This window comes from Ursus arctos, unplaced genomic scaffold, assembly GCF_023065955.2.
Source record: "Ursus arctos isolate Adak ecotype North America unplaced genomic scaffold, UrsArc2.0 scaffold_26, whole genome shotgun sequence".
NCBI classification, from domain to species: Eukaryota; Metazoa; Chordata; class Mammalia; order Carnivora; family Ursidae; genus Ursus; species Ursus arctos.
The window spans coordinates 21,760,367-21,785,483 of NW_026622941.1; the positions used below are offsets into that span (position 1 = coordinate 21,760,367).

The 25,117-nt window shown below is 36.5% G+C and overlaps 1 protein-coding gene across 39 annotated transcripts in view; it reads right to left on the reverse strand.

The window, feature by feature from the left end:
- Positions 1-25,117, reverse strand: part of SOX5 (SRY-box transcription factor 5) — a 964,448-nt gene that overhangs the window by 24,524 nt on the left and 914,807 nt on the right. For all 39 annotated transcript variants that reach the window (XM_048216852.2, XM_044385168.3, XM_057303269.1 and 36 more), the window contains 2 exons: positions 18,635-18,812; positions 7,206-7,351 (listed from right to left, as the gene is read on the reverse strand). In XM_048216852.2, coding sequence (XP_048072809.1) covers positions 7,206-7,351; positions 18,635-18,812 — 324 coding nt within the window. The remainder of the gene's footprint in view (positions 1-7,205; positions 7,352-18,634; positions 18,813-25,117) is intronic.

The window sequence follows — 25,117 nt, forward strand, 5'->3', positions numbered from 1 at the left end:
TTGTTCTAGTGTTTTATCTATGTAACATAGAACTATAATTTAAAAATATCTGGATCATTCTCTACATGGTGTTTTCAAACTTGCTTTTTTCAGGAATACTATTGTGAGCATCTCCTCATGTCTTTAAGTGAATAGACCATTTCAATCATCAGAGAGGCCTGTGGGTGTCTATCCGAAAGCCCAATTTGGCATGCCCTGGGTGTCTCATTTTATTGGACCATCCTGCACTAACCCCTCTACCAGAATGATGTAAAGAACACAAGACTCTCTGTTTGAAAACATGCACAGCTTTTCTAGGCTTGAAAATTAAACCATAAAAAGTTTACTGGAAAAAAAAAAAAACCTTTAAAAAGCTCCTTAAAAACTCACACCATAATTGCTCCCCACCAAGCGTGGGCACTTGCTAGCTGCAGTAGTGGCACTGTGACAAATGTAGCAAAACTGAAAGCGGGCTATACTAAGAGAAAGAAAAAGTCTTCCACTGGCCATCTGTGAAAATAAGGCATGTGGCCATTAAATGCAGAGGCTGTAAATATACACAAACTCCATGAAGCAAATGGCAAAAAAGGACTAAACTTCAAGCTCAAACAAATCAAAATGTTTAATGCATAGTTACCACTGCTGGACGAAAACAGCTCTGATCTTTGCAGTCTGCAAACTCGGCATGTATTTCAATTAAATACCCCCAAAAAGAAAAGAAAGAAAAAGAAAGAAATGAAAAGACACAGAAGAAAACCATCTGGAACAAAAGGCTATAGACAGCCCATACTCAATTTCTAGAAACAAACAGCCCCTTTAACTTGCACCAGCCTGTCGAGAATGTCGATTGGAATTATTGAAAGGCTGACATCTAGAGTGATGGATGGGTGATGACATAATACCTATTTGCCTTTTTGTCATGGTCTTTGAAAACTGGCTGCTCTGTGCTGATAATATTCACTAAGGGGTTTTCCTTTCCCCTCCTGTCCCATAAGAAGTGTTCCCTAGCTAAGACACTCAGAATTAAGAAGGTTTTATGAATGAAAAACAAAGAGAAGAAAACCTAAGGATCAAATGCCAACTTGCACATAAAAAGCTGGTCTAGATTTCCTAATAATCAGTTGCCTAGAAAGCAGTTCCCTATCCATTTTATATAAATTTTCACAGTAGAGAGACTCCAATAATAAAAAGGCAAGCATTCAACATCAGATTCGTGTGTCTTTTAAAGTCGTGAAATAATTAATATGTAAATGTAGAGATTAAAAAAATAACATATACTCACTTTTATAAAGAAACAATATTCATGATTTGCGTCACTGTATTTTTTCCTAGACAAATTCCAACCAGCAGACTTAAAAGTTTGGGGGCTTTTGAAAAATTACACACTCATGCTCACACACAACTGCCTCCCCTCCCCCCAAAGCTCCTGCTTTGCCACTGTGCAGCAATGATCTATCTCAAGCCCTCCCGGAGGATTTACCTAACATGCCTTCCTCCTTCATGAAGTTTTTCCTCTAACCACTGAAATATCTAGTTCTAATTTGACTTCTCTAATTCATTTTGGCTAAAAGCAACATCTACAAAAGCGATCCACAAATCACTAATTAATTGTAGTGTCTTCCACTGAATGCAGAGCCATGAGCTCCTTCATATTCACTTTTTCCAAGCGAAACCTGTAATTCACAATTCCTCACATGCCTTGTCCTTATCTGAGGGAAGGAGCATGTGTTAGATAAGGCTGAACTAGATACACCGTGTCAGTTTCTGAAGAGTTAACACTGCTGGCCCCATCCATCAGATGGCCAGCGAAGCATCAGGAAAGAATGATGGATGTAAAATTATTACAGGGCTGCCATCCGATACACTTACTGCCATTTGTAACTAATGCTGGGACTGACACACTTTTTTTCATTATTAAACATCCACATTAAGTCAACATTGGTCACTGTCATTTCATGTTTGGCACTCTGTTAAAGGGAAAGAAAGAGGTTGACAATAGCAGAAAAAGAAGAGGTTGTAGCGGAAGAGTTTCCAAGTGGCAGAGTGATAAAAATTAACCTCTATTTACAAATGAGTCTATATAGTATGTGGTAAGGCTTCTTAGCAGTATGACTGACAAGTGAAAAGAGAGACTACTATCATTGTTGAATAAATTACGATTTAAAATATACCTCTAATTCTCCAAATTTTCACCTTATTTTACGAAAATTTGCAATGAATTTTCACTGAACCTCAAAAGGAAAAGTAAGGCATTTTGCCAGGTATTCTTGCTTGCAGTAATAGAGGAATTCATAACATGTGTAGGCATTTAGATTTCAGGTACACTGTAGGCAATTAATGTTTGCTTAGTGGGTGAATTCTCTACCGTAAAAAATAGACGCACGCATCTGCATGTTTATTTTTGTGAGGAATAATAATAATAAATAATAAAACATCTGTTTTATATGTGAAAGTAGTACAGAAGTCGGCCTTAACATGTAGAAACACGTGTAAGAACACACATTCATTGGTTTAATCTGTCACCCAGGCAATGTTGGGGTTTGTGCGTGTGTGTGATTCTGTGTGTGTGTGTGATTCGGTGCGCTTTAATTCTTTAACAACCACAGACAAGGTGTAAGGCCCTGGACATGTAATAGTGCAAGAACAAAAATAGTGAGATAGAGGACAACAAATATAACACAATCAGAACAAACCAGCTTCATGAAGAAAATATTTGAGACCGTTGATATCATTTTTATCATGTAGCTGTGGCTTACAGTGGTTTTTTCCTTCTCAATAGCCATTCTGGTCCTTTTCTTCTCTGCCAATATAATCTTTGATCTTAACATATCCCTTGATCTCCAGGAGGATAAGCTAAGGTCTCTAATTCAGTCCCCAAATATAATTCATAATCAACTTAAGGCAGGTTCTCTTCCTTTGGGCAGTAATTGTCTGAAAGGTATGCATTCAACCCATTTCTACCCAAAAGAGATGTTTGTGGAAGTCTGCTTGAGGGGTGCAGTGAAACATCTCTCTGTGAATAACGTAAGAAACACCCCTATGTGAATGAAGGAGGAATGAAACACACCTCTACGTGAAAGAGGACTGAAAATAGCAGAGAAACTGCTTTTCCTTCCTGAGCTGGCCTGCCTTCAGGGCACAGTTGTAGGTACAGCAACATTTTATGACCCTACGGGAAAAGCTAAGAGAATCGCAGAGATTTCAACCCTGATATTGCTGAGCCGATGAACTAATGCCACCAACTGCCTCTTACAGAACTTTATCATGTGCTAAAAATTAATCATCTGTTGAAGCTACTGTACTTAGATTACCTGACGTGTGTCATGAAATACATGTCTAACATATACTACAGCACGGGCCTCATTCCCTTAGGATAACTGCGTTGGGGGTGAGGCAAAGGAGCAAGGAAACTTCTGGTCTATACCACATTTCAGTCAAGTGCACTGGGTCTCTATTATATTAGTGGGGCCTGCCTGGTGGTATCAGGACAAAAACTGAGGTCTTTATGGTTTCCTATTAACTATGGCTACCTTCACAAATGAGGTCAGAACCTGAGTATGCAGTTGGTCATATGGTCAAGACTGTGCCACGTGGGTGTTAATGAAGCAAAGTGGGTGGTTTTGAAGAACTAAATGTATGAGGGTCTTTCTGATTCTCTCTACCTGAGAAGATTTTTTTATTCATCCATAACACTAATCTGTGAAGAGCTATGTGATAAAAGATAACATTACCCGAATATGCAATCAGGCTATAATTAACCTGAAATGACAATTATAAATAACACTGTGTCCCAGAGTTTCCAAGAAACCTGACATACACAGTTTTTGGGTATGTTGAAACACTTCCAAGAAAAGTAAAAAATGAGAAATCTTTTAGAAGTCTTCAATTAAAATGTGTTTTAGTAAAAATGACTTTCATTATGTGTTTTGGTGCATATTACTAGAAAACATTTGTCCCTATCTTCACACCTCTAATTGTTTTTACTACCAATTACAGCTTTTCAGAATTAAGACTTTCTGCTTAGGACAACCATGTTGGTCATTTGAAATGTGGAGAAAATACCACGTATGAGGTTTGTGTACTCAAGAAAACAGATCTCCGGTTGTGCTATCACCTCTCAGACCGGTGGGAAGCACTAGGCTGGATTTCTTCTCTTTTTCCCTTTCCTTCCTCCCAGATCCTTTCTATCTGTTTCTTTCTTTTATCCACCCCTCCCCCCCCATCCTTACACCGCACACACTTTCTGGGTTTAGGAAGTTGGGAGTATTGTTTTAGTGAGAGAAAAGTCCTTCTTTCGGTATTCAAATGATGTGACAGAATGCAAAAAATTATATATTCTGTTTATGTCTTTCAAACAGAAGCAAAATTTCAAACCAATTAATGATCTACCTATGCTCTGGCCATGGGTAAAGTTGGGCAATTATAAAAATCTATGAAAAACTAGGTATTAGGAGAAAAACAACACAATAGGCATAGTGCTGTCACTTTATGTGGAAGAATAAGCAGCCGCTTTTGTTAACTCAGGTATAGAAATGGTCTGATAGGCTAAGCAAAATGGGTGGGGCCTTTATTCACTTCCTACAAGTAGGCTCACACACATAAAGATGCCATGATTAATAGTCGAAATAATAATTTGATTTAAACTATAAACTTTATAAAGGCAGGGGACTTATCTTCTTGTTCAATACAGTATCTCAAGCACACAATACTACCCCTCATACGCAGCAGGTGTTAATTAAAGGATATAAATTTGACATTATCTGATACCCATGAGTTGCCCATAGATGAATCATTAGTATTACAGAAATGGCACCCAAGCTAGCTCAACAGGAAAAGGCAACAACAGTTAATATCTGCTTCTCAGAGAGCTTCAAAAATCACACTTTCATTGTCAGGTAGCGAGGTGTCGTTCAGACCCTTCTACTGAAAAGATTTACTTACACTTTACCAAAGTCTTCCATACTATTGTAATAATGGAACTGTTTCACTTCCATATTTTAAGATTTTCACTTAAAAACCCATGAAAATATAAGACTGTAGTTGACGGTGTAACTCAACTGGGCATGTGAAGAGATTTGGGAATGACAGCCTTCTGGAGAATGGAGACATCTTAACTGGCCAACAGGTTTTGGCAAGTATCACTCCAAAAACTGATTTCTAAAAAGTTATAATGCTAGAAAAAAGAAGCGGAAATTGAAGGCAGTAGTGTTCCACAAGAGGCAACTCTCCCTCCTGCAATACAAATGGAGAAGGTGCTAATCAGAGAAATAAAATAAAGTCTGATTGTAGAGGAGGAGCACGAAGTGGAAGTAAAGTCCCCTAACAATGGACAACTATGGAGTAAAGTGAATGCAGATGGCTCCACTCCTGGTACTTAATCAAAAGGCTGAGCAGAGTCACTGGAGCCGGCATAAAGTCATGTGTTAGAACAACAGCTGATCTGTATTAGAGGAGATTAACTCGCAGTGCCATGGTGGAGGGCCCGGGATTATTTTATGTACTTCCACTGCCTTACAAGCCGTCAGCACAATTATTGCCCTCCGATCTGAATGAGCGATCTGTAACCACAGCTAAACAGCATGCTGCTTAGGGGCCTAGGAGCTTCATGAAGATGAATTTCCATACCATCAAAGTGCTTTTAATGGGCTCCCTGATCCAACCACAAGGCCTGTTTTGCAAGTATATAGAACTCAGGATGAAGGCTTCCTGTCCAAAAGGATTTGGTCGGTTGTCACTTGACAATTCCCAGCCAGCACAGGGGAGGAGAGGGGGGAGATAGGTAGAGTTGTCTCTGCTTTGGAGGATTAAAAAAAAAAAAAGGGTACAGATGCTTGCTGAATGCAACCAACTGCTGTATCCACAGCTGAATTCAATGCGCTTAACAAATAACGGCAATTTAGCTATGCTTGCGAGGAATAGCTTGAGTCACTTTGCATTAGCATCTGGCTGAGTGTTAAACTCATTTCTACATGGGGAGCAGAGAAAAGGAATTTCTGTTCAAGCATCCTTTCAAGAATGTTTAAATATTTGAATATAAATTCCTTTATGCTTGCTATCAGTCCTTCTTAGAGCTGTCACTTTGCTTTTCCCCTTCCCTTCTGGTGCTTAGCTAGGAAAATTTTGTGCCCTCCTCGCTGCACCAGTATCGCTCTTCTTATGCTGTGTGCCTGCCAGGGATGTATCCCTCTCCCCTCCAGGAACAGAGCAGGATTGGAGTCATTTCTCCATCCTTTTGACCCATGTTTGGACCAGAGGAAAAATAAGTTGTGACGGGATCACACACAGATTTCACCTCCACTGTGCAGACTGTAAGCTTCTTAGAGATTGCACACCAAATTCCATATAAAACCTGGGAAACCAGAAAGCTATCCAATTAGCAATCTGCTCATTCTGGACACCACTGTTTGACTCGCAAGCTTCCCAAGAGGGTTAACTTTCAAGTTACTGCTAAGTAGCTGATCATTTTTTTCCTCTTTAGCTACAGGATTGTAAAAACAAGACTCAGTAACATTTTAAATTTTCAATTCAAAAATTTCAAATATGACCAAGATAAGTACATCATTTGGAGCATTCTGTAATGACATAGTATTTTTCTGAGTAAAATACAATGTAGCTTAGACAAAAGAGTTTGACATTATTACATCTCAGATAAATTCAGCAGTTTCACTGGGCTTAGGTATAATAATAATGTCCAAGTTTTAAAAAGCACATTTTGTTTTATAATAAAGTCAAAATTTCCAATTCTGCAGTCATCTAAAACTTGACGGTGCTTTGCATTGGAAACATATTATGACAGGCTCAGGATCCTAGTTACTTAGGCTACAAGCATGGGTATCATCCAAGCTTATGCTGATTAAAGAAGATTCAGCATTTTCAAATCCAGCTCATCCCCAAATACAAGTTAAGCATCTCTGTAAAGCAAAACTTTCACTCCGACTCAGATATTTCAAATGCCATTCCATTTTAATGCAAACTGGTGGCAGAAAGGGGGATATTAATTGTCAATTTGGAGATGGATAGAAGAGAATTACAACTCTTCTCATTTCCAGATGGTTTTGATTAGGATGGGCATGAAGATTTCTGTACTGACGGGGGGGGGGGGGGGGGGGGGGGAACGGAGGGGGAACCCTCATTCTGAGGTGGTGAGAAGATGAGAAAACAAAGAAGAAAAAAAGCATTTAGGCAATTGAAGTGTTTTTGGAAAGTCCGTTATTTTAGGAACTAACCTTTTCTGTCCGGCAGTTATTGAGACCTAGACTATTCACAACAGCCACCTTCCCGTCAAGCACCTGCTGCTCCCGCCGAAGCTGCTCCTTCATCTGCCGAGCCTCTTGGATTGCCTTGGTGACAGCATCATGGTCATTTAAATAACCTGAGGATGTGACAGAACAAAGGCTATGTTTTGTACAAATGCATGGTGAGGTTAACCTTTAACCATAAAAAAACCACAACATGCCTTTTTTTGCGGGGGAGGGGTAATGGCTAGTGTCTGGCATATAATACTTTCTCAATTTCATGAGTCTAAAATGAATGAATGAATGAGTAATTGATAATGCCTGACTCAGAGTCATACGTGAATGTGTTGCCAAGCATCTGTAATGCAAATGGAATATTTAAGTCAAATATAGTTGTTTCCACATGCTTGGAAAGAAGTATAAAATATAATTTTGAAATTAACTTTTTTTTCAGTTATCTGAATATTTTGTAGTGCAAAAATAAAACCTATCTTTGATTTTTTTTCATGTAAGGATCATTTGAATGTTACTATAGGATAGAGGTATGATGATTATTACTCTATTGACATTCTCATCGTATTGGAAAGGTCAGTTCAGAGTCTGCATACAGCACTATTAGGGTTGTTATATACAGAAGGAATAAATCATTATTAACTAAGTGAAAGGAGATTGTTCCCCGCCCCCCCATCCATTGATGGTGAAGGAAACCACAGGTGGCACTGGTTTGCTATGGATACAAACTTGTAAGAGTTAAGGGGCCAAATTTCAAGCACAGAATGGAACCAAGCACCTGTGAATTGTATGATAAGAAATTGTGGCTACTGAAAACTACAGTCACACATAATTCACACTCCTAACAAGATGGTCAAATGACTAATTTGTCTACAGCTCCACAATCCAGAGTAAGTAAAAAAAAAAATTGTCAAAATATTTCTTTTAAAGAATAACAGGTATAAGGAACACTAATTTTTACCTTAATTTTAACACTGGTCACTTATTTATTTGATGCACACTATTATGATCATCCGCATGACTTTAGGGTAGAATACCGATGGGAAAAGACTGTTTTGTAAATATTGAAAGGAAAGCTAATATATCATCTTTCACTCTCCCTATCTTTTAACTAGGGCATAAAATGGCATAAACTGAATCTATAATATGAAATTGCCCAGAAAAGGGACTTGTTTGTGACATGAGGCTAAATCTAACCAGATCCATTGGTGAATTGTGACAGATGGAGGGACTGTGAGACAGAAGGCAGGCACTAATCACACATAAAATGACCGGCTTGCCTCAACATGTTCCATGGATTCCAGCAAACTTTACACCCTAATCCATTTTTAGAACAAAAAACATCTGGGCCATAAATCCTCTAATCTGCCAAAACACGCTATTAAATCCCATGATTTGTTGAAAAACACTAAGATTAAAGAAAGGAAATATAAATGGCTAACTGCCGTGTTAGGAAAGTGTTATTAATACTCTTTCTTTGTCTCAATTATGAATGTTCTGGTACTACAGAGCCTTGTCTAATCATGTCAGATTACACATCCTCATCGTATTGCTAGACTTTTCTATCTGATCTGTTGATTGCCAAAAAACATAGAATACTTTCTTACTGCTTAAACGTTTCTATTGAAGAAGCTGGTGTCAGATTAGGGCAGTGCTTCAGTGCTGGAGGGTTTCGAAATGATCCACGCTTCCCCCAACCCCCCGATATGCACAGACTAGACCTCATCCTCTGATCTCCTTGAGGCAGAAAGATAAGTTCCAGTGTAGGCAACAGCAAGAGGAGCCTCAAGAGCAACTATATGTTTTCCTTTTTCAGAGCTCAATTCATTGGAACGTATTCAAAGAAAAAAACATCCTTGCTCATTACAAATATAATATGAATTGGGAACAACTATTTAGACCTAGGTCAAGCCTTTAGGGTTAATGTTTACTTCAAATTACTGTGGTTTTTAACCTTATATTATCCTCAGCATCCTGTCTTCGTTCTGCTGAACAACCTTCTTAATATATTATTCTTGAACTGATTCTGTTCATGAACACTACTACTCTCGAAAAGAAATACAGCTCGTATAGGAGAGCGATGGTCTCAGGATATGTTCTCATTTAGTAAAAGATCTTAAGAGGATCAGCCTGATTTTCCTATGCTCTAACCCCTGTTTATATACGGCCGGGTATCATGCATTTTTGCAGTCTATTTAGCTTCTCCAGAGCACAAATACATTTTGAAATGGTTTGGCACATGGCGTTGAATAAAAGTATGAATTCTTTATGTCTTTAGGTGCTGCCAAGATAACATTGTGCAGGAAAAATGATTAATATAGATGCAAAAGGGATGCAAATTATATGGGGGTGAATAACTGACAGACATATGTTCTGTAATGTCTATTTCCAGTTTGAGGTGTGTGTTCTTAGGCAGGTGGAAATAGGCGTCCACTTTAAAATAAACATTCTTGCATTTAGAGACTTGAATTTTAGTTAAAATGCTTCATGAAATCTAACATTTGTATCTGCTGTGTTAAATTTTAAGGCCATTTATATGTTAGAGTTGAATCATAACAGGATTGTTTGCTGGTTCTTTCCATTTTGTTCTCATCACAGTCACTAAATTACCAGTCTTGCTGATTCCCTCTCTCCTGCCAAATGGCTTAAACTCCGATTTTGGAAACTCCTTATTGGTCAATAAGGCTGAACTTTCACCTTCCTGCCCCACCCCCACCCTGACCCCTACTCCATGCTAGCTTCAAATCTGTCTCCATTTCTGCCCATTGCCTCCTCCTGCTTCAGTGAAAATGGTGTCTCTACTTTCATTCAAGGCAAATCCCCCCAACTCATGCTCTAGATTTCTATACCTCTCCATTGGTCATTCTCTTTCACATTTATGTCATCCAGATCTTTTCCACCATCTCTACCACTTCAGTTTGTAAGTACTTAAGTTTCTCCACCTGAGACGAGCAAATAAATTTTCTCTTTCAATTTGTGTTGCATTCTCTTTACAACTGTCTCTCTTTGCCGCCTAAGATTCTTATCACACTTTCCCATTTCTTCCTCACTCTTCCATTTCTGCTACAATCTTGTTTCTGCTGCCCTTGCTCTTTTAAATTGCCAAATCCAAGGGACACTTGTCATGGCTTGCAGAATGACCTGACAATCCCCTCATTATAGAAATTCCTTTCTTCTTTGTTTCTCATCATAACATGGGATCCCCTTTTCTCTCTGCTTCCTCCATCTTCATATCCTTTCCTGGGATCTGTTCTTCATCTCCTCCTTAGATTTGGTCCACAGTTACAATCTTCAGAAAAAGTTGGCATTTTGAAGTTGGAAAAGCCTGAATTAAAATAATAACTTTGCCACTTATAAGCTCTATAAATTTTACATGTTCGTCTTACCCATTTAAATCTCAATTATCTTATTGGTGAAATGGAGATAACATTCACTAGATAACATAAATGAGTTAATACAGTCTTGCATAATAAATGGTCCACGAAAATTATTCACTGTCAGTTTATTTACAAAATGGTATAGTGAAATAGATAGGATTTAGGCATTGGATGCTGATGGGTCTGGGTTTCTATTTCTTGGGAAGTGTGATATTTGCAAAATTATAACACTTAATTTCATTGAGTTTCCATTCCCACCAACTGCAAAATAAATGTCAGGTTGATGGAAGAATTAAACAAAATAACACATCTTGTGAAGGAGTAGATAGCACTTGGTACCTGAGGAGGCAGTAGAAAATGTTAATTCCTTTCTTTTCTTTTCACTTTCATTTTCTCTGTATGCTCACCCTCAGCAGTCTTATTGTATGGCTTTGTCAATAATGATAAAAGCTGTGAAGGGATATCATTTCTTGTTGGTACAGAGGTTCAAGGAAAGGGAGTCACACCATACAACCCCACAAATGATCAGTTGATAGATTTTATTCAGTCTGCATTATATATTTAGGCACCAGCTTCATCATAAGTTAGGGTTTGAAGGTGGGTATTTGCTTAGAAGAGGTTTGGTGAGCTTCAGTCTAACGAGGGAAGTGGGAAGGCAATGGTCAATATGGCTTCCAGTTAGCACCTCGACTGAGATTTGGAAAATGTAGGTTAGGGATCATTAGTGTAAGAATCTGCAAGATTCTGTAACGTTGTTAAATTCATCACAGTTTGATTTTTTTGCCTTGGTGTTTCCTTTTAATCACTACCACAAAATTTTCAAAATTAAAAAGGCCCTTTTTATATATTTTCAGGGGCAGAAAAAAAGGGGATAACCTGGAAATAACGTGTTATTTCATTTAATTCTTCCACTGACCTTACATTTGTTCTATTACAAAAATGGTAAATGGTATAATATGACATCTATTTAAAGTTTGTATTTTTAAGCTGGTTTATTGTTGTTAAATTCCATGGTCAGCTTAGGAAACTCATGAGCAATCTTAGGATAAAATCGAAACAGAAAGAGTACCAGTTGTTCCACAAGGCAAGAAACTGTTAAAAGGTAGAAGGAAAAACAGGAAACCACTTGTAATGGTTGAATTGTGTCTTTCAAAAAGATATGTCGGTGGCCTAACCCTGGTATCTGTAAATGTGACCTTATTTGGAAACAGAGTCTTTGCAGATGTAATTAACTTAAGGATCTTGAAATGAGATCACCCTGGATTTCAGGTGGGCCTTAAATTCAATGACTGGTGTTCTTAGAAAGGAGAGAGAGATCTGACACAGAGACACGGGGGAGAAGGACATGTGAATATGGAGGCAGAAACTGGAATTATGTATCATCATAAACCGGGAACACCAAGGATTACCAGTAGCCATAAGGAGTGAGGTGAGGCATGGGACAGATTCTCCCTCAGAGCCTACAGAAAGAACTAACCCTGCTGACACCTTTACTTTAGATTTCTAGCCTTCAAATAGTGAGACAATCAATGCCTAGTTTAAGCGACCCAGTTTATGGTAATTTGTTGCAGCAGCCTTAGACACCAAATACCACAAGTGGTCTAAGCGTGCTCCAAGAGTCAAGAAGTGATCCCAAGTACTATAAAATATCTGCTGTCTTCCTCAAATCCTTCCTGATTTTTAGATACACATATCTGTCTACCAAACTTCTCTACTTGAATGTCTCATGAATATCTGAAATGCAACACGTCTAGCATAGTATTTGTCATTTTCCCACTGTCTTAGAATTAGACATCTTCCCAATGTCTTTCTACATTCCATATCCCTTTCTAGTGGCCCATTCAGTTACCTGGGGGTCACCTAAGAGATCTTTACCCCATATATGTAATAAGCACCCAAGCTGTGACAGTTATGCTTCCTCCTCAGCTTTCAAATGTGTGTCTTCTTCATTCTCATGGTCCTCACTTTCACTAAAGGCCCCTCATATCTCACCTGGGCCAATGTCCTAACCTCTTAACTGGTTTCCCTAATGTTAGACTTACAATCCTTGAATCTATCTCCTTTATCTGCTTCCAGGTAAAGCATTCCAAAATATCCCCCCAGAAGGAATTTGGATCATGTCATTTTACCTGATTAAAAACCCATCTCTCCATACCTTAGTGCTTAAGATCATAGGATCATAAGATGAGATGCAATATTCTGTGAAAAAATAATTCCATGTTCAAATAAGTGTGGGAAATACTAAATTAAAGTGAAAAAGATTTCTTCATTGCATAAATTCCCAAGATCTTGATAACGTTAGTGTGCACTGTGAATCTTCTAGAGATAACAAAAATATGCAGCTTTTCCCAGATATATTGGAACAAGAAACCCTGTAATGTTCCCCCAAAAATGTCATTCTGGGATAAATTCCAAACACTTTACAATGGCCTGAAAGTCTCCTCATGCTATTGATTCTGCTTATCTTTCCCGCGTCACTTCCTGCTGGTCTCTCCAGAGTTCTGTGCTTAAGCTGCATAGGACTATTTCCTATTCCAAGCACTGGCCTGTCCCCTCCCACCCCCACCTCTCTCTCCCAAGCTCTTCTCTTTTATTGAAATACTCTTTCTTGCTAGTGTGTTTGGGACTTTATTCAAATGTCATCCCTTCTATAATGACTTCCCTGATACACCCCAGGCACACTCCTTGGCAACATTAGAACTTCTCATCTCTGTGCTCCTTCAAAATCTTATATGTGCTTTTACTGTCACATGGTCTTCCATTTGTTTAAGTTTGTCTTTCACACCAGTCTTTGAACTACTCTAGGGCATTCAAAAATTTTCAATCTCTTATTCCTTTGGCCCATGGCAGGGTCCACTGAAGGAATAAATGCATATTTCTAAGTTGAAAGTATCTACCTTTATAATTCCAAGTTGATTATCTGTGTCATCACATTGATGGAAGCCTGTAGCATGACGACACAAATTTATTGAACTCATGGATTTAACAGATGCTATGAAGGCAATACAAATTCTTATTTACTACATATTTATTTTACATAGGACTTTTCAGCTAGAAGTAAAAGTAAGGGCACATGTGTTTCAAGTTATTTTCAACAAATACTGATTTTTTTCTATTGTTGAGGTCACTTATCATCATCAAATTTTGGGCACCCTGATATGTAGCCACTTCTTCATCTGTGAAAACTCACAAGAATTAATTAGATTATAAATGTGAAAGCAATTTGTAAATTGTAAAGTGCTATGCAAATGTTAATTGCCAGATGTTGAATAACACTGTCAACTTCCTGACAATCCACTGGCTTTCTATTAAACTATTACAGTATTTTTGTTCAATAACCTACCCTCATAGAAGTTTTTCTGATTAAAATTGTAAACTAATGAAACGTCAAGGTAATATCCTCCTTCATGCCATTATATTTTAAATTAACAAGTTGTAGAAATAAAGTACCAAATTAATGAACTGGAAAATATTTTTCCTCATTCTATCTATCATTTGTTAATGCCCCCAAAGAATAAAGGGTAAGCATAATACATTCTAGTATCTTCCAAAGACTTAATAGAACAAGACTGGAGGCTATCTAAAGCCTCTATCCAAGACTTTCATCTGCTCATCCTCCAAACTTCCATCTGCTCACCATTCTGCAAAATGTATGGCATAGAGAAGACATTTAATACCCATTTATTCAATGAACGAGTGAAAGGCTAGATAAATGACTGAGAATAGCACCGAACACAGAAAGCCTACCAAGAGGCAACGACTGAAAAGGGAGCATGCCAACCAGAGACCATGAATCCCTATGGCCTCAACCTCCACTGGCTGTGGGTCTGGCCAAGTTACTAGGTTTTCTTGTACAGTCGTTTTCTTGAAATTAAAACAGAGGAAATAAACATAGAGTCACAGAACTGTCTACCCTGTGACAGGAACTTACTGAGAATCCCTGGGTAAGCACTTAGCCTCCTTAGGCCCCAGTTCCTTATCTGTAAAATAACGAGTTTTGACTGGATGATATGAATATCTGCTCTATCTATTTTAGGGTCTATAATTCTAAAATTAGCTTCAGTGAGAACTAGATTAAAAATGCTTCAAAAAATGTTAAAAGTATTATACATATGTGCAACATAGGTGAAAAAGGCCAATAAAAGAAAGATAGCATTTGGCCAGAAGATTCTAAACTTATCCATCATTCTTCTGAACGACTCATACCTTTTAAGGATTCCCCTTCTTTTGGAGCAACCTACCCTTTGCACACCATATCAAAGGCATTCTTACAGAATACACCGTAATATTGGTCACCCACCGCAAAAACTCACTTTCTATATTTGTAGCTAATAGATATATAGCAAAGAGCCCATGTCATTAACGATAACTTAAGTTATCTTTTAGTTCACAGTTTTCCTTGGTTTATTAACGGCATAACACATTAATTCTTCTTTCAGGGGTGACCTTTATAACACCATTAATGCACACAGCTTTTATCCAACTACATTATTACTCATTACAGTTTCAGCTTTCAACATCTGCATTTGCTGAAAAGAGAAAAGAAAATTGTAGTGGCCTCAAATCCTTGGAAACTATGAGGGATGTGTGGATGTGTACGTGGTGAAGGGATTTTTCAGGGAAAAAAAAAAAACTAAGGGAAGTTTTAGTAGTGGAGAAAGTCAGATGATAAATGTCATTAAATACATTCTTGCCTTTTTAAAATATTTTGTCATACTTAATCCCTGGAATGCTGAAGTAAAAAATCCTCATATGATAAAAATGCAGATCTATCAGTTATTTTGTTAAAAGCTCTAGTTCTGGTGACATTACAAAAGTAGCTCACAGACCAGCACTGTGATATTTATGAGCCCTCATGTCTATTATGGAAGTGAATCATTCCTGCCAAATAAAATATTTTTTCTTTTACATACTTAGGACATGAAAGCAAGTCTTATCTTGGAGTCCATTTAGGACGTGGAGTGGAGTAACGGAGTTAGGCCATCACAGAGTGGTGCATATGATAAAAAGTGGACGTGTACCCCAACCTTTTTCAAACTTCTCAGAACTTAAGTTTTCATAGTGTCTGCTCTCACTGCTGTCCCACTGCCCTAGACTGGCTTCCTCTTGGCAAATAATCTGGAATTCTGCTCTGTGGAGACTGAAGCACTTGAAATACATTCCTTCAGTTTTTTGTTTTTTGTGTTTTTTTGGTCCATACCACAATTTCTCTGTAACTTTACCCTTTTTTTCCCCTTCGTTTTGTTCAGTCTCAGAAAAAAGAGGGGCTTTGCTCCTCTCCAACGTTAATCCTTTCTCATGATCTCTTGTGTCTTGTTCCATCATCATCTGTGCTCTCTTTCATATCCTTATCTGTCTCTGACTCTTCTTCCCCTTGACTTTATATATATATATGACTACATATGTGTGTGTGTGTGTGTGTGTGTGTGTGTGTGTGTGTGAATGATTGCCCTATTTTAAAACCTGTCTCTACACAGTCCTTTTAAAATAATCACTTCTCCACACCAAGCTTACAAAAAGACTGGTCTATAGATCAACTGCATTTTCTCTCCTCATAGTCTTCAAATCATTGTGATAGAAATTCTGTTAAGGCATTCTCCTAAAACTTCTCTGTCAGAGTTTACGTCTCCATGAGCTGCAGCTAAATCATAAGCCTTTTCTTTTTCATTTTTTTTAACTTTTCTGCCAAGTGGGACATCATTAAATAACCCCTTCTTTTTTGAAACTTTCATTTTTCCTAGGCTAGCATGACACTGCCCTATCTTCATTCTTATTCTAAGATAGTCACTTGCTCCTTATCAGTTTCCCCCCTAAAAAAGTGTGCTGGTTTTAAAATGTGCCAATGATACTTTGATATTCCTCTTCCCTTGAGTTGGGCTGCCCTTGTGATTCTCTTACAATGAAGAGAATAGAGCAGACTGGACTCTGTGTGACTCTTGAGACTAGGTATTAAAACGCACTGTGGCTTTCTCCTTGCTCTCCCTCTTGGAGCACCTGACCCTCTAGCCAACAACCATGTGAGTGAGACATCTTGAGCAAGGAGATCTATCCCTAGTAAAGTCCATAGAGGACTATAACCCTGCCTAACATATTGATTGCAGCCATAAAGCCTTAAGCCAGAACTACCCAGCTAAGCTGCTTCCAAATTCTGACCCTTAGAAACTGTGAGATAATGAATGCTGGTTATTTTAAGCTCCTGAGTTTTAGGTTAATTTGCTTTGCAGTAATAGGTAACTAGTACAGTAGGTAATACCTGTGATTCTTTATCCCACTTCTTACTATACATTCTTTTTTGGTGAACTTCCTTTTTTTTTGTTACAGGTGCATATATCTTTTCATTTTCTTTATTTCTTTTAATTCTAGTATAGCTAACATACAGTGTCATATTTGTTTCAATATGGTGATTTAATAATTCTATACTTAGTTTTGATAGTGATTTAATAATTGTATACATTACTCTGTGCTCATCATGATAAGTGTACTCTTAATCCCCTTATATCATATAATTCTACATCTAAAATGTTAGCACCCTTTAACATATTAGACTTACATTTATAGTTTCCTCCTGAATACCTATACCTAAATGGCTCCTTGTGTTTCAACACTTACTATGTCTTTATACTTATGTCTTCCAAACCTGCTTCCACTCTGGTCTTCTCTTTCAGGGAGGTATCATCCTTCTTATTTTATGTTAAGTTAAGGGAGGTATCATCCTTCTTATTTTATGAATTCAAAATCCTAGACTCCTCTGTCTCCAACCTGAACTTCACCAGGTACTCTCTATTCAGGATAGGTTGTATCAAGTCTTTCTTACTAATATCTCTTCAATCTATTCCTTCCTTTGTTTTATCATTGCTTATTTCTATTTCACGTAACTCTTGTCCTACACTAAAACAATGGTTTCCCTGATTCCTATCTGTTCCTGCTGCCAATACTCCTCTTTCTTAAAGTTCTGATCAGATTGCTTTCTGGAGAAAAAGTCAAAATTTCTTAGGATAGCATTCAGTCAGATTCCATCTGCTCCTTTCAGTTTTAGCCCTGATCACTTTTCACTACACACTCGTTCTATACTCCAGCCAAATCAGTGCATTTCTAAAAAATATGCTATTTTACTCTGGGTTTTTTCTTAAAGACTAAAATGCCTAGGAATGTCTCTCTTCCTCAAGACTTCACTTGCATTAGGCTATCCCCAACTTAGCCTTCCTTGATCGTTCCCAAATAGAATCCAACACTCTTCTTTTTGATTACAAGGTTGTACCTATGCTCTGAAATAGCACTTACTATGGCTGACTAGTACTATAAGAGGGATGACTTTTCCCCTACTAAACCCTGAGCTCCTTGAAGGCTTGTCTGTGCTAGCCTCCTTATAACCCTATGCAAATGATAAACATATCAATAAATGTAGGTTGAAGTAAGTGTTTCCAGTCTCATTTATGTGTTACTGAAGCAAAAATTATTGGAATTTTTTAAAAGTTAGCTTATGGAAGCATTTTCTAGTGTTTACTTTACCAAATGACAATTGTGGAGTAATGAAGCCAAGTAATTTTTATAATACTTTGGTGTATTCAAGGAAATCTCAAGCAGTATGGAACTAAACAAACTTCATATCCTGATGGGTGACTGCTGATCTAGGTAGAATGTATTTTATCATTATGTATAGTTTGTACACATCACAAAAAAAATGGAAATTTATTTCAGTAATGGGAAAGGCAAGTCACCTAACAATAACATTCTGGAAACATTGCTCTCTGCGATTAAGTCATTTAGACCTCTTTTTTTATAAACTTAAGAACATCTGTTACATCAACACACATAACCAGTTCAATTAGCTTTTCAGGGGGACACTGTAACTTGGATTTCAGTTATAAATTTCATTTGCATGTTTAAAACACACCTATGAGGTTCATCAAATTGAAACTCTCCTATAGAACTAAAACCATGCACAGGCTATGCGTGATTCGCCATTAAAAGATGATTTCATTCAATTGCCATAAACAGAAAATCAGCAAGAACAAAAGAAACAGAACTTACCTATTGTGCTAACTCTGGCTGAAGGACTAGCTAATGCTGCTGGGACAGAGGCTTTGAGGGGGCCTGCCCCACTGTTTATTCTCAGAGCTGGCATATGGGGAGAGGTGGGTGATGTGGGTGATTTGCCATCAGAGGTCTTGGGTTTAGCTGATAGGTTCAGTGGCTGTGCCACTTCATCCTGCAATGATCATTAGAACATGAGCTGTGATAAGGCAAGGCTGATCAAAAATGCCTAGAAAAACACAGGTATATAGCCTGTCATTTCCCATAAAATTACTCTACCAATCAGTGATCTTAACATTCAACCTGTACATTATGGTGTTTGGTTAGCTGTCAACAATGTCACTTTTAACTACATATTATGAAAAACCTTTAGTATAAGAGAAAGTACACGTGCACTCAACTATCCAGAATGTATAGAACTGCTGTCATCTGTAAGAAATAGTCTTAAGCTATTCCCTGTGCTATTTAGTTTCATTGAGAGACAATGACATAATTCATATAAAATTATGATGTAGGTAGGCTTTTTTTCAACCTCCGAAGAACAGGGGTTGAGTCCCAAGCACCTTTGTTCCCTGGTGCTTAGACAAAGTACCTGGAACATCCATGATGGAGGAATTAAATGATGTGTATCTCTGGTCAGAACTCCTCTCTAAATTAAATACAAAAAAAGAAGGAAACTTTCTAACTTTCTTAGAAAATAATCTTTTCTCCTAGGTTTCACACAAACAGTTTGGACTTGATCTAAACATGAAAATAAACATCATTGACATTATACCAATAAGTACTATTTATTTGTATGCGACACTATTCTAAACACTTAGCATTACGTTTTTAAATCTAGGTTTGTTTTCCAGATTTTCCTTACAACGTATACCACAATCAATACACTGTGGTATGAGGATCTTTATGTGGTTAATTCAGCATATATGGTGAGTTCCAATTGTTCAGTACTTGAATAGGTCAAGTTTATGTAGCTTATATTCTATTTTAAACCCTTCCATATTAGCCCTTGTGTAATTTCATACATAAAATTTATGTATACAATATCATTAAAATTTCTACCACATCATTTATTAGAATAAGATAATATTAACATTACATCACTTTTTTCATCACAAACTGAGAAATTTATTTCTTTTTTGTGTTCTAAAATTAAAATATGTCATATGTTAAACCTTATTGTTTATAGTATCTACAATTTTACAAAGTATTATTGTAGAATAAAAATTTAGTTTCCACTTAGCTATTGTTCTGTCTTCATGAGGTAAGAACATAAAATATCTACCAGTATTAGCGGGATAACTTGCTGAAAGTGGAACAATTTAGAATCAAATGGTGTGCTTTGATGGCATGGAAACATATTAATGCGTAGAAAATCTTATATATGTATCTACCAAAAATCATTGAAATCATTCACTTTATAAAAATGGTAAAATGGCATAATATGACATCTATTTAAAGTTTATATTTTTAAAGTGGTTTATTGTTATTAAATTTCATGGTTAGCTGCACTCAGGAAACTTACGAACAAACTAGAAGAAATTACTCTTTAACACTTTTTAAAAAAAATTCTGTTTTCTGTTTCAGAAAGAAAAAAGAATAGCTATCTGAAAATCTAAGAGAATTCAAATGGCAACCTGGGATCACATTTGATGTGCAGGAAGTTGATAATCAACATACCAAATTTATATGGATTCATATAGTCTTAGAAGGAGGGAAGGTAAGCTAATTCCATGACTGGCTCACTATATAATTAAGAAAAGTTTACTTTAGCATTTTAAAAACTGCAGGGCAAAATTATTCCTAGATCTTTCAGTCTGGAACATTTGGTTGAGCTGGTGAGCCATAATCTTTACATGTGATGTTATGGTTGACAGAAAGCCAGAAGTATTGTGCCCTTTTCCCCCCATGCCTCAGTATGGGTGGATAGTTCACAAATGGGATCCTTGGATCAGTACCGTCAGCACCACCTGGGAACTTATTAGAAAAGCAAATTCTCTATTGTAGAAACTTTGGAGGTGGGTTCTAGCAACTTGTTTGAACAAGCATTTCCAAATGATTCTGATGCACACTAACATTTGAGAGCCACTACCATATACAATATAAAGGGAGAAATGAAAAAAAAATTATTAAGCTTCAAAACCTTAAAAAAAAAAAAAGCTTCCTCAACGTAAAGAGGTAGCATTAAAAAATAAATACAGTTGTGGTGGGGTGCTGGGTGGCTCAGTTGGTTAAGCATTCGACTCTTGATTCTCTCAGTTCTGGTCATGATCTCATGGGTCATGGGATCAAGCCCCATGTCCGGTTCCACTCAGGATCTGTGTCTCTCCTTCCCCCTCCTCTCTTTCTGCCCCTCCCCCTGGCTCACGCTCGCCCGTGAGCTCTCACTCTCTCTCAAATAAAGAAATCTAAAAAAAAAAAAAATACCACCATAATGTTATCTCAATCTTTAAAATTTTATCAAAGCATAACATTTGCTAATAATAATAATAAATGAAAACATGCATATGCATAATGAACTAAATGCCACCGACATTCAGTAGGCCACTAAAGATTAGGATCCAGATTTTCTTCTTGTTAATTCAGCCTAAATATCCTGTCAGATAGGAGCTTTACTGACTATGCAGCCGTAAATATTCTAGACCTTCTTCCCTCTATCAGATGTACGTGCTTACTACTTTCTGTATGAAACTACTGGTTTTTGTCATGACAGCCTGAAAACTTCCTTGGACAGTACCCGCAACTCTTGAAAAGTTTTGAGGGGAGACTTGGAAAAATTAAGGTGGTTGTTTCACTTGACTGTGCAGAGAAAAAGAGAGGAAGGAATATATTCCCAGAGTTGCAAGAGAAGAGATTTATGAGCACGGAGGAAATAGAGCATGAGTGTGTACGTGTGGGGGGAATGATGGTGTTGACGAAGATGATGCAGATGTAGGTGCTGATGGGATATGAAGCATATGAAATGTCATAAAGCTTAGCTTTAAGCACTAAGAACTGTTACAGGCACGTACTGAAAAATGACTACCCAAAGCATTTATTAGAGCAAGAGACCCACTGGAACTCTTAATATTCTCCTCCATTCAAGGCAGCACAGATGTCTGAAAGCCAAAAAGTGCAAAGCCCCAAGGACATAATAGAGGTTGACAGTTCCCAAGTTGATAGAAATGTCATTCAAAATTGCCCTTTCGTTCTCTTTCATTGTGTGACCAGGCTAATGGTATATTAATAAGAACCCACATGCTTGATCCTTATAGTAGTAACTATATAAATAATTTTGACCCATTATATGATATTATTTCACAATTTGGTTCTTCTAATAATTTACTATGGAGCTACTACACCAAATACCTATTATTCATCAAGAATACAAAAATTACAGTAGTTCTCCCATTTTCTATTAATTATTTTTCATTTGACTAGATGAAAAATTTAAAACCCTAACCATAAAATGAAAGTGGGCTATTTATTTATGACCTGTATTTCTCATAATTATGAATATGTGCAATAAGTGCCAAGGTAAGGTTTTTTTCCTAAAGGTTTTTCTACTTTGTTTTTTTTTTTTTTTTATTTGCAAGAACTTATTTAGGAGAAATTTGAAAGCTTAGCAAGATTAAACCCTACTCTTAGAAATAAAGCATGCATTTTAAAATTCTAAGTAAATAATTTTTATATAAAAGAATATAAGTAATATTTAAGGTCAAGAAAGCACTGGAAAAATAGCATTTCTATGAAATAGAACATAAAGCAATAAGGAAAGCAATTTCTTTTTAATTACTTGTCCAATCATTAAATGATGCTGCCATTTGAAAATTTTGAAAATAGCATATTTCATAATTAGTTAATTTATATACAAAGTGATAGTTAAGAATCTTATGTACCTGTTGAATAGTTAGTTCCAAAGTTGACATGCTAACCTAATATAAATACAAGGCAAACATTTAAACTTAAGAAAATCTGTAAGCTAAGGTAAGTGAATTTTAACTAATAGGTCATTACTTACATTTATAGAATTCATTATAATATCTCAAATCATTTATTTAATCTTCAATTCTATGAAGTAATTAACAATCTCAGAGGGGAAACTAAAACTCACAAAGTCCTAAAGAAACCCAAGTTGTTGGACTCAAGATACGATACTCTTTTTAGTTATATAACAAATTTTAGAATTTCTTAAGTTCAGACTTAACCATATGATTCTTCACATAAAAAAGCCACATAAAGGTCAATACACGTGCAGTAAAATGAAGTAATACAAGCATTCACTATTTATATACTAGGTTAAAACTGAAGGCACAAACGATTTATTTTGGAGATTTTTTTGGTGCTTCTCTGTTCTCTCTACTACATAGCCTCAAAAAGGTCCTTTGGTAGTGATAAAGAGCTATTAAGTTAGGCTATTTTAAAAAAAAAAATGCCAAGGGTCCGTGTACAGTATGTCAGAAAATACAATAATTTGTACAATAATGTGTAACAGAATAATATTTCATATATATATATATATATATATATATATATATATATATATATATAAATGCAAGTTTTAGGAACCTATTTATGATTATAACTTCTCCTTATAGAGTCTTGTCTAATCTTAGCTGTCTGGGACAGAATGCAAAACAAGTATAATCTAAACAAACATACAGTTTCAAGCATGTTCAACTTACTCAAAGTTACTACGACTTGTCTAAAAGCAAACATTTCACTTAACATCCATTTGTGGTCATGGTAGTAGAAATATTGTGGAGGTGTAATGAATTTGTGTCCTAGCCAACGAAAGGGAACACCCCACACAGATAAATAATAGATTTGGATAAAGAGAATTATTTGACATAAACATATAGCCTTATATGTGCTGGAGGAATACAAATGTCATCACAAATCAGTTATTCCACATAAAGTTAACAAAAACTGTAAAATTATATAAATTTAAAATATATTTTACTTAGATGATTTTCAAATAATAGGCTTATTCTAGGAAAAACATGTTAGTCTAACATAATTGTATAATATTCTTAATTTTCAATGTGCAAAGACCAAATCGCTCATAGAAATCAAACACAATTTATCAAAGAAAAATCATTTTTCAGAATCCTGGAGGTTTAGTTCTCTCTCCCGGCTCCTTAGGCCTTCTTCCCTTTTTTATTTTTATTTTTTTTTTTTGTGCTAAGGAATTTTAATAGAGAACTAGAAAATAGGGATACCAGTATCCTAAGGAAATCTACTCCTATTTTTGTTCTTCGCAATAGAGACTATATCCACATGCAGATCCCTGGGCCACAAGGTGCAACACTAAGGATGAGCAGATGATTATATTCTCCAGAGTAAAAATTCCACCTTTATTTATATCTTTACTCATTCTCACTATCAAAATTTTTCTTTAAATAGTTACCTAAAGTCATTATTGAAAATCAAATATTTATTTGGTAGTTAATAAATTTAAAACATTTTAATGGCAACCGGCAAGAACATATAAATTTATGCAATCATCCATTCATTCTTCCATTCTTTATTGAATGAAATTTCAACTATTTATTACTTGCTGTTATATGTTGAGCATTTAGGAAAATGCAAATAACCTGACATCTAGGCCTCTGGCTTTGAGGCTTTGGTTTTGTGTGGTACAGTAATAAAGGAGCAAAGAATGTATTTACTTTGTATTTAAGCCTGCAGTGAAGATGTATGTGGCATTGTGTTTCATTTAAACTGAATTATTCGAGGACAGTTTGTCTATGTATTTAAATGTATTCTTTCATTTATAAATATGATTTGATTCCTTAATAGCCATACAATGATTGAATAAAAAAATAAGGAATTTCAGGCTACTTCCTCCGCACGATTTGAAAACTGTGACTGTCCCCATATTTATCACAAATACTCATGTGAAGTAAGTAGCAATAACAACATATGGGGGAGAGTAAAGCATTCATGAAACATGTTGCAAAATTAATCAGCTGGTTGCTATTATCCTCTCTGATGAAATAATCACATTAAGTAGGGAAGTACACTACAGGTTGAATTGGATAATGCGCATTGTGGCTGCACCTCTCTTCTCTAGCTTGGCTTTGCATTCATTGTCTGTTCCTATTGTTCACTGCGGTAACCCTCTTTCACCTCTTCCACTCAAATAAGGCATTTCTTTCTACAGTTCACTAGAGATTGACGAGAGAGAAAAACAAAACAAAACAAAACAAAACAAGACCATCTTTTTGGAGATCCGAAAGTCCCTGATCTTTCCTTCATGAACTTAAGAGCAGAAAAGGTTTGCATTTATGCGCAAGAGTCAATCAAAGTAATATAAGAAAAAAACTAACCAAACATCTGAAATTATTTTCTTAGCCCCTGAAGAATAAGGGATCCCACTCATGCTGCTACTGCAACTCTATACTTTATAGTAGGCTCTTGGCACCTAAAAATCCAGTCTATCATCTTACAGAACACATGGTCCTGAGGTCCCTTTCATGAACAAATGTTTGCTTCTGG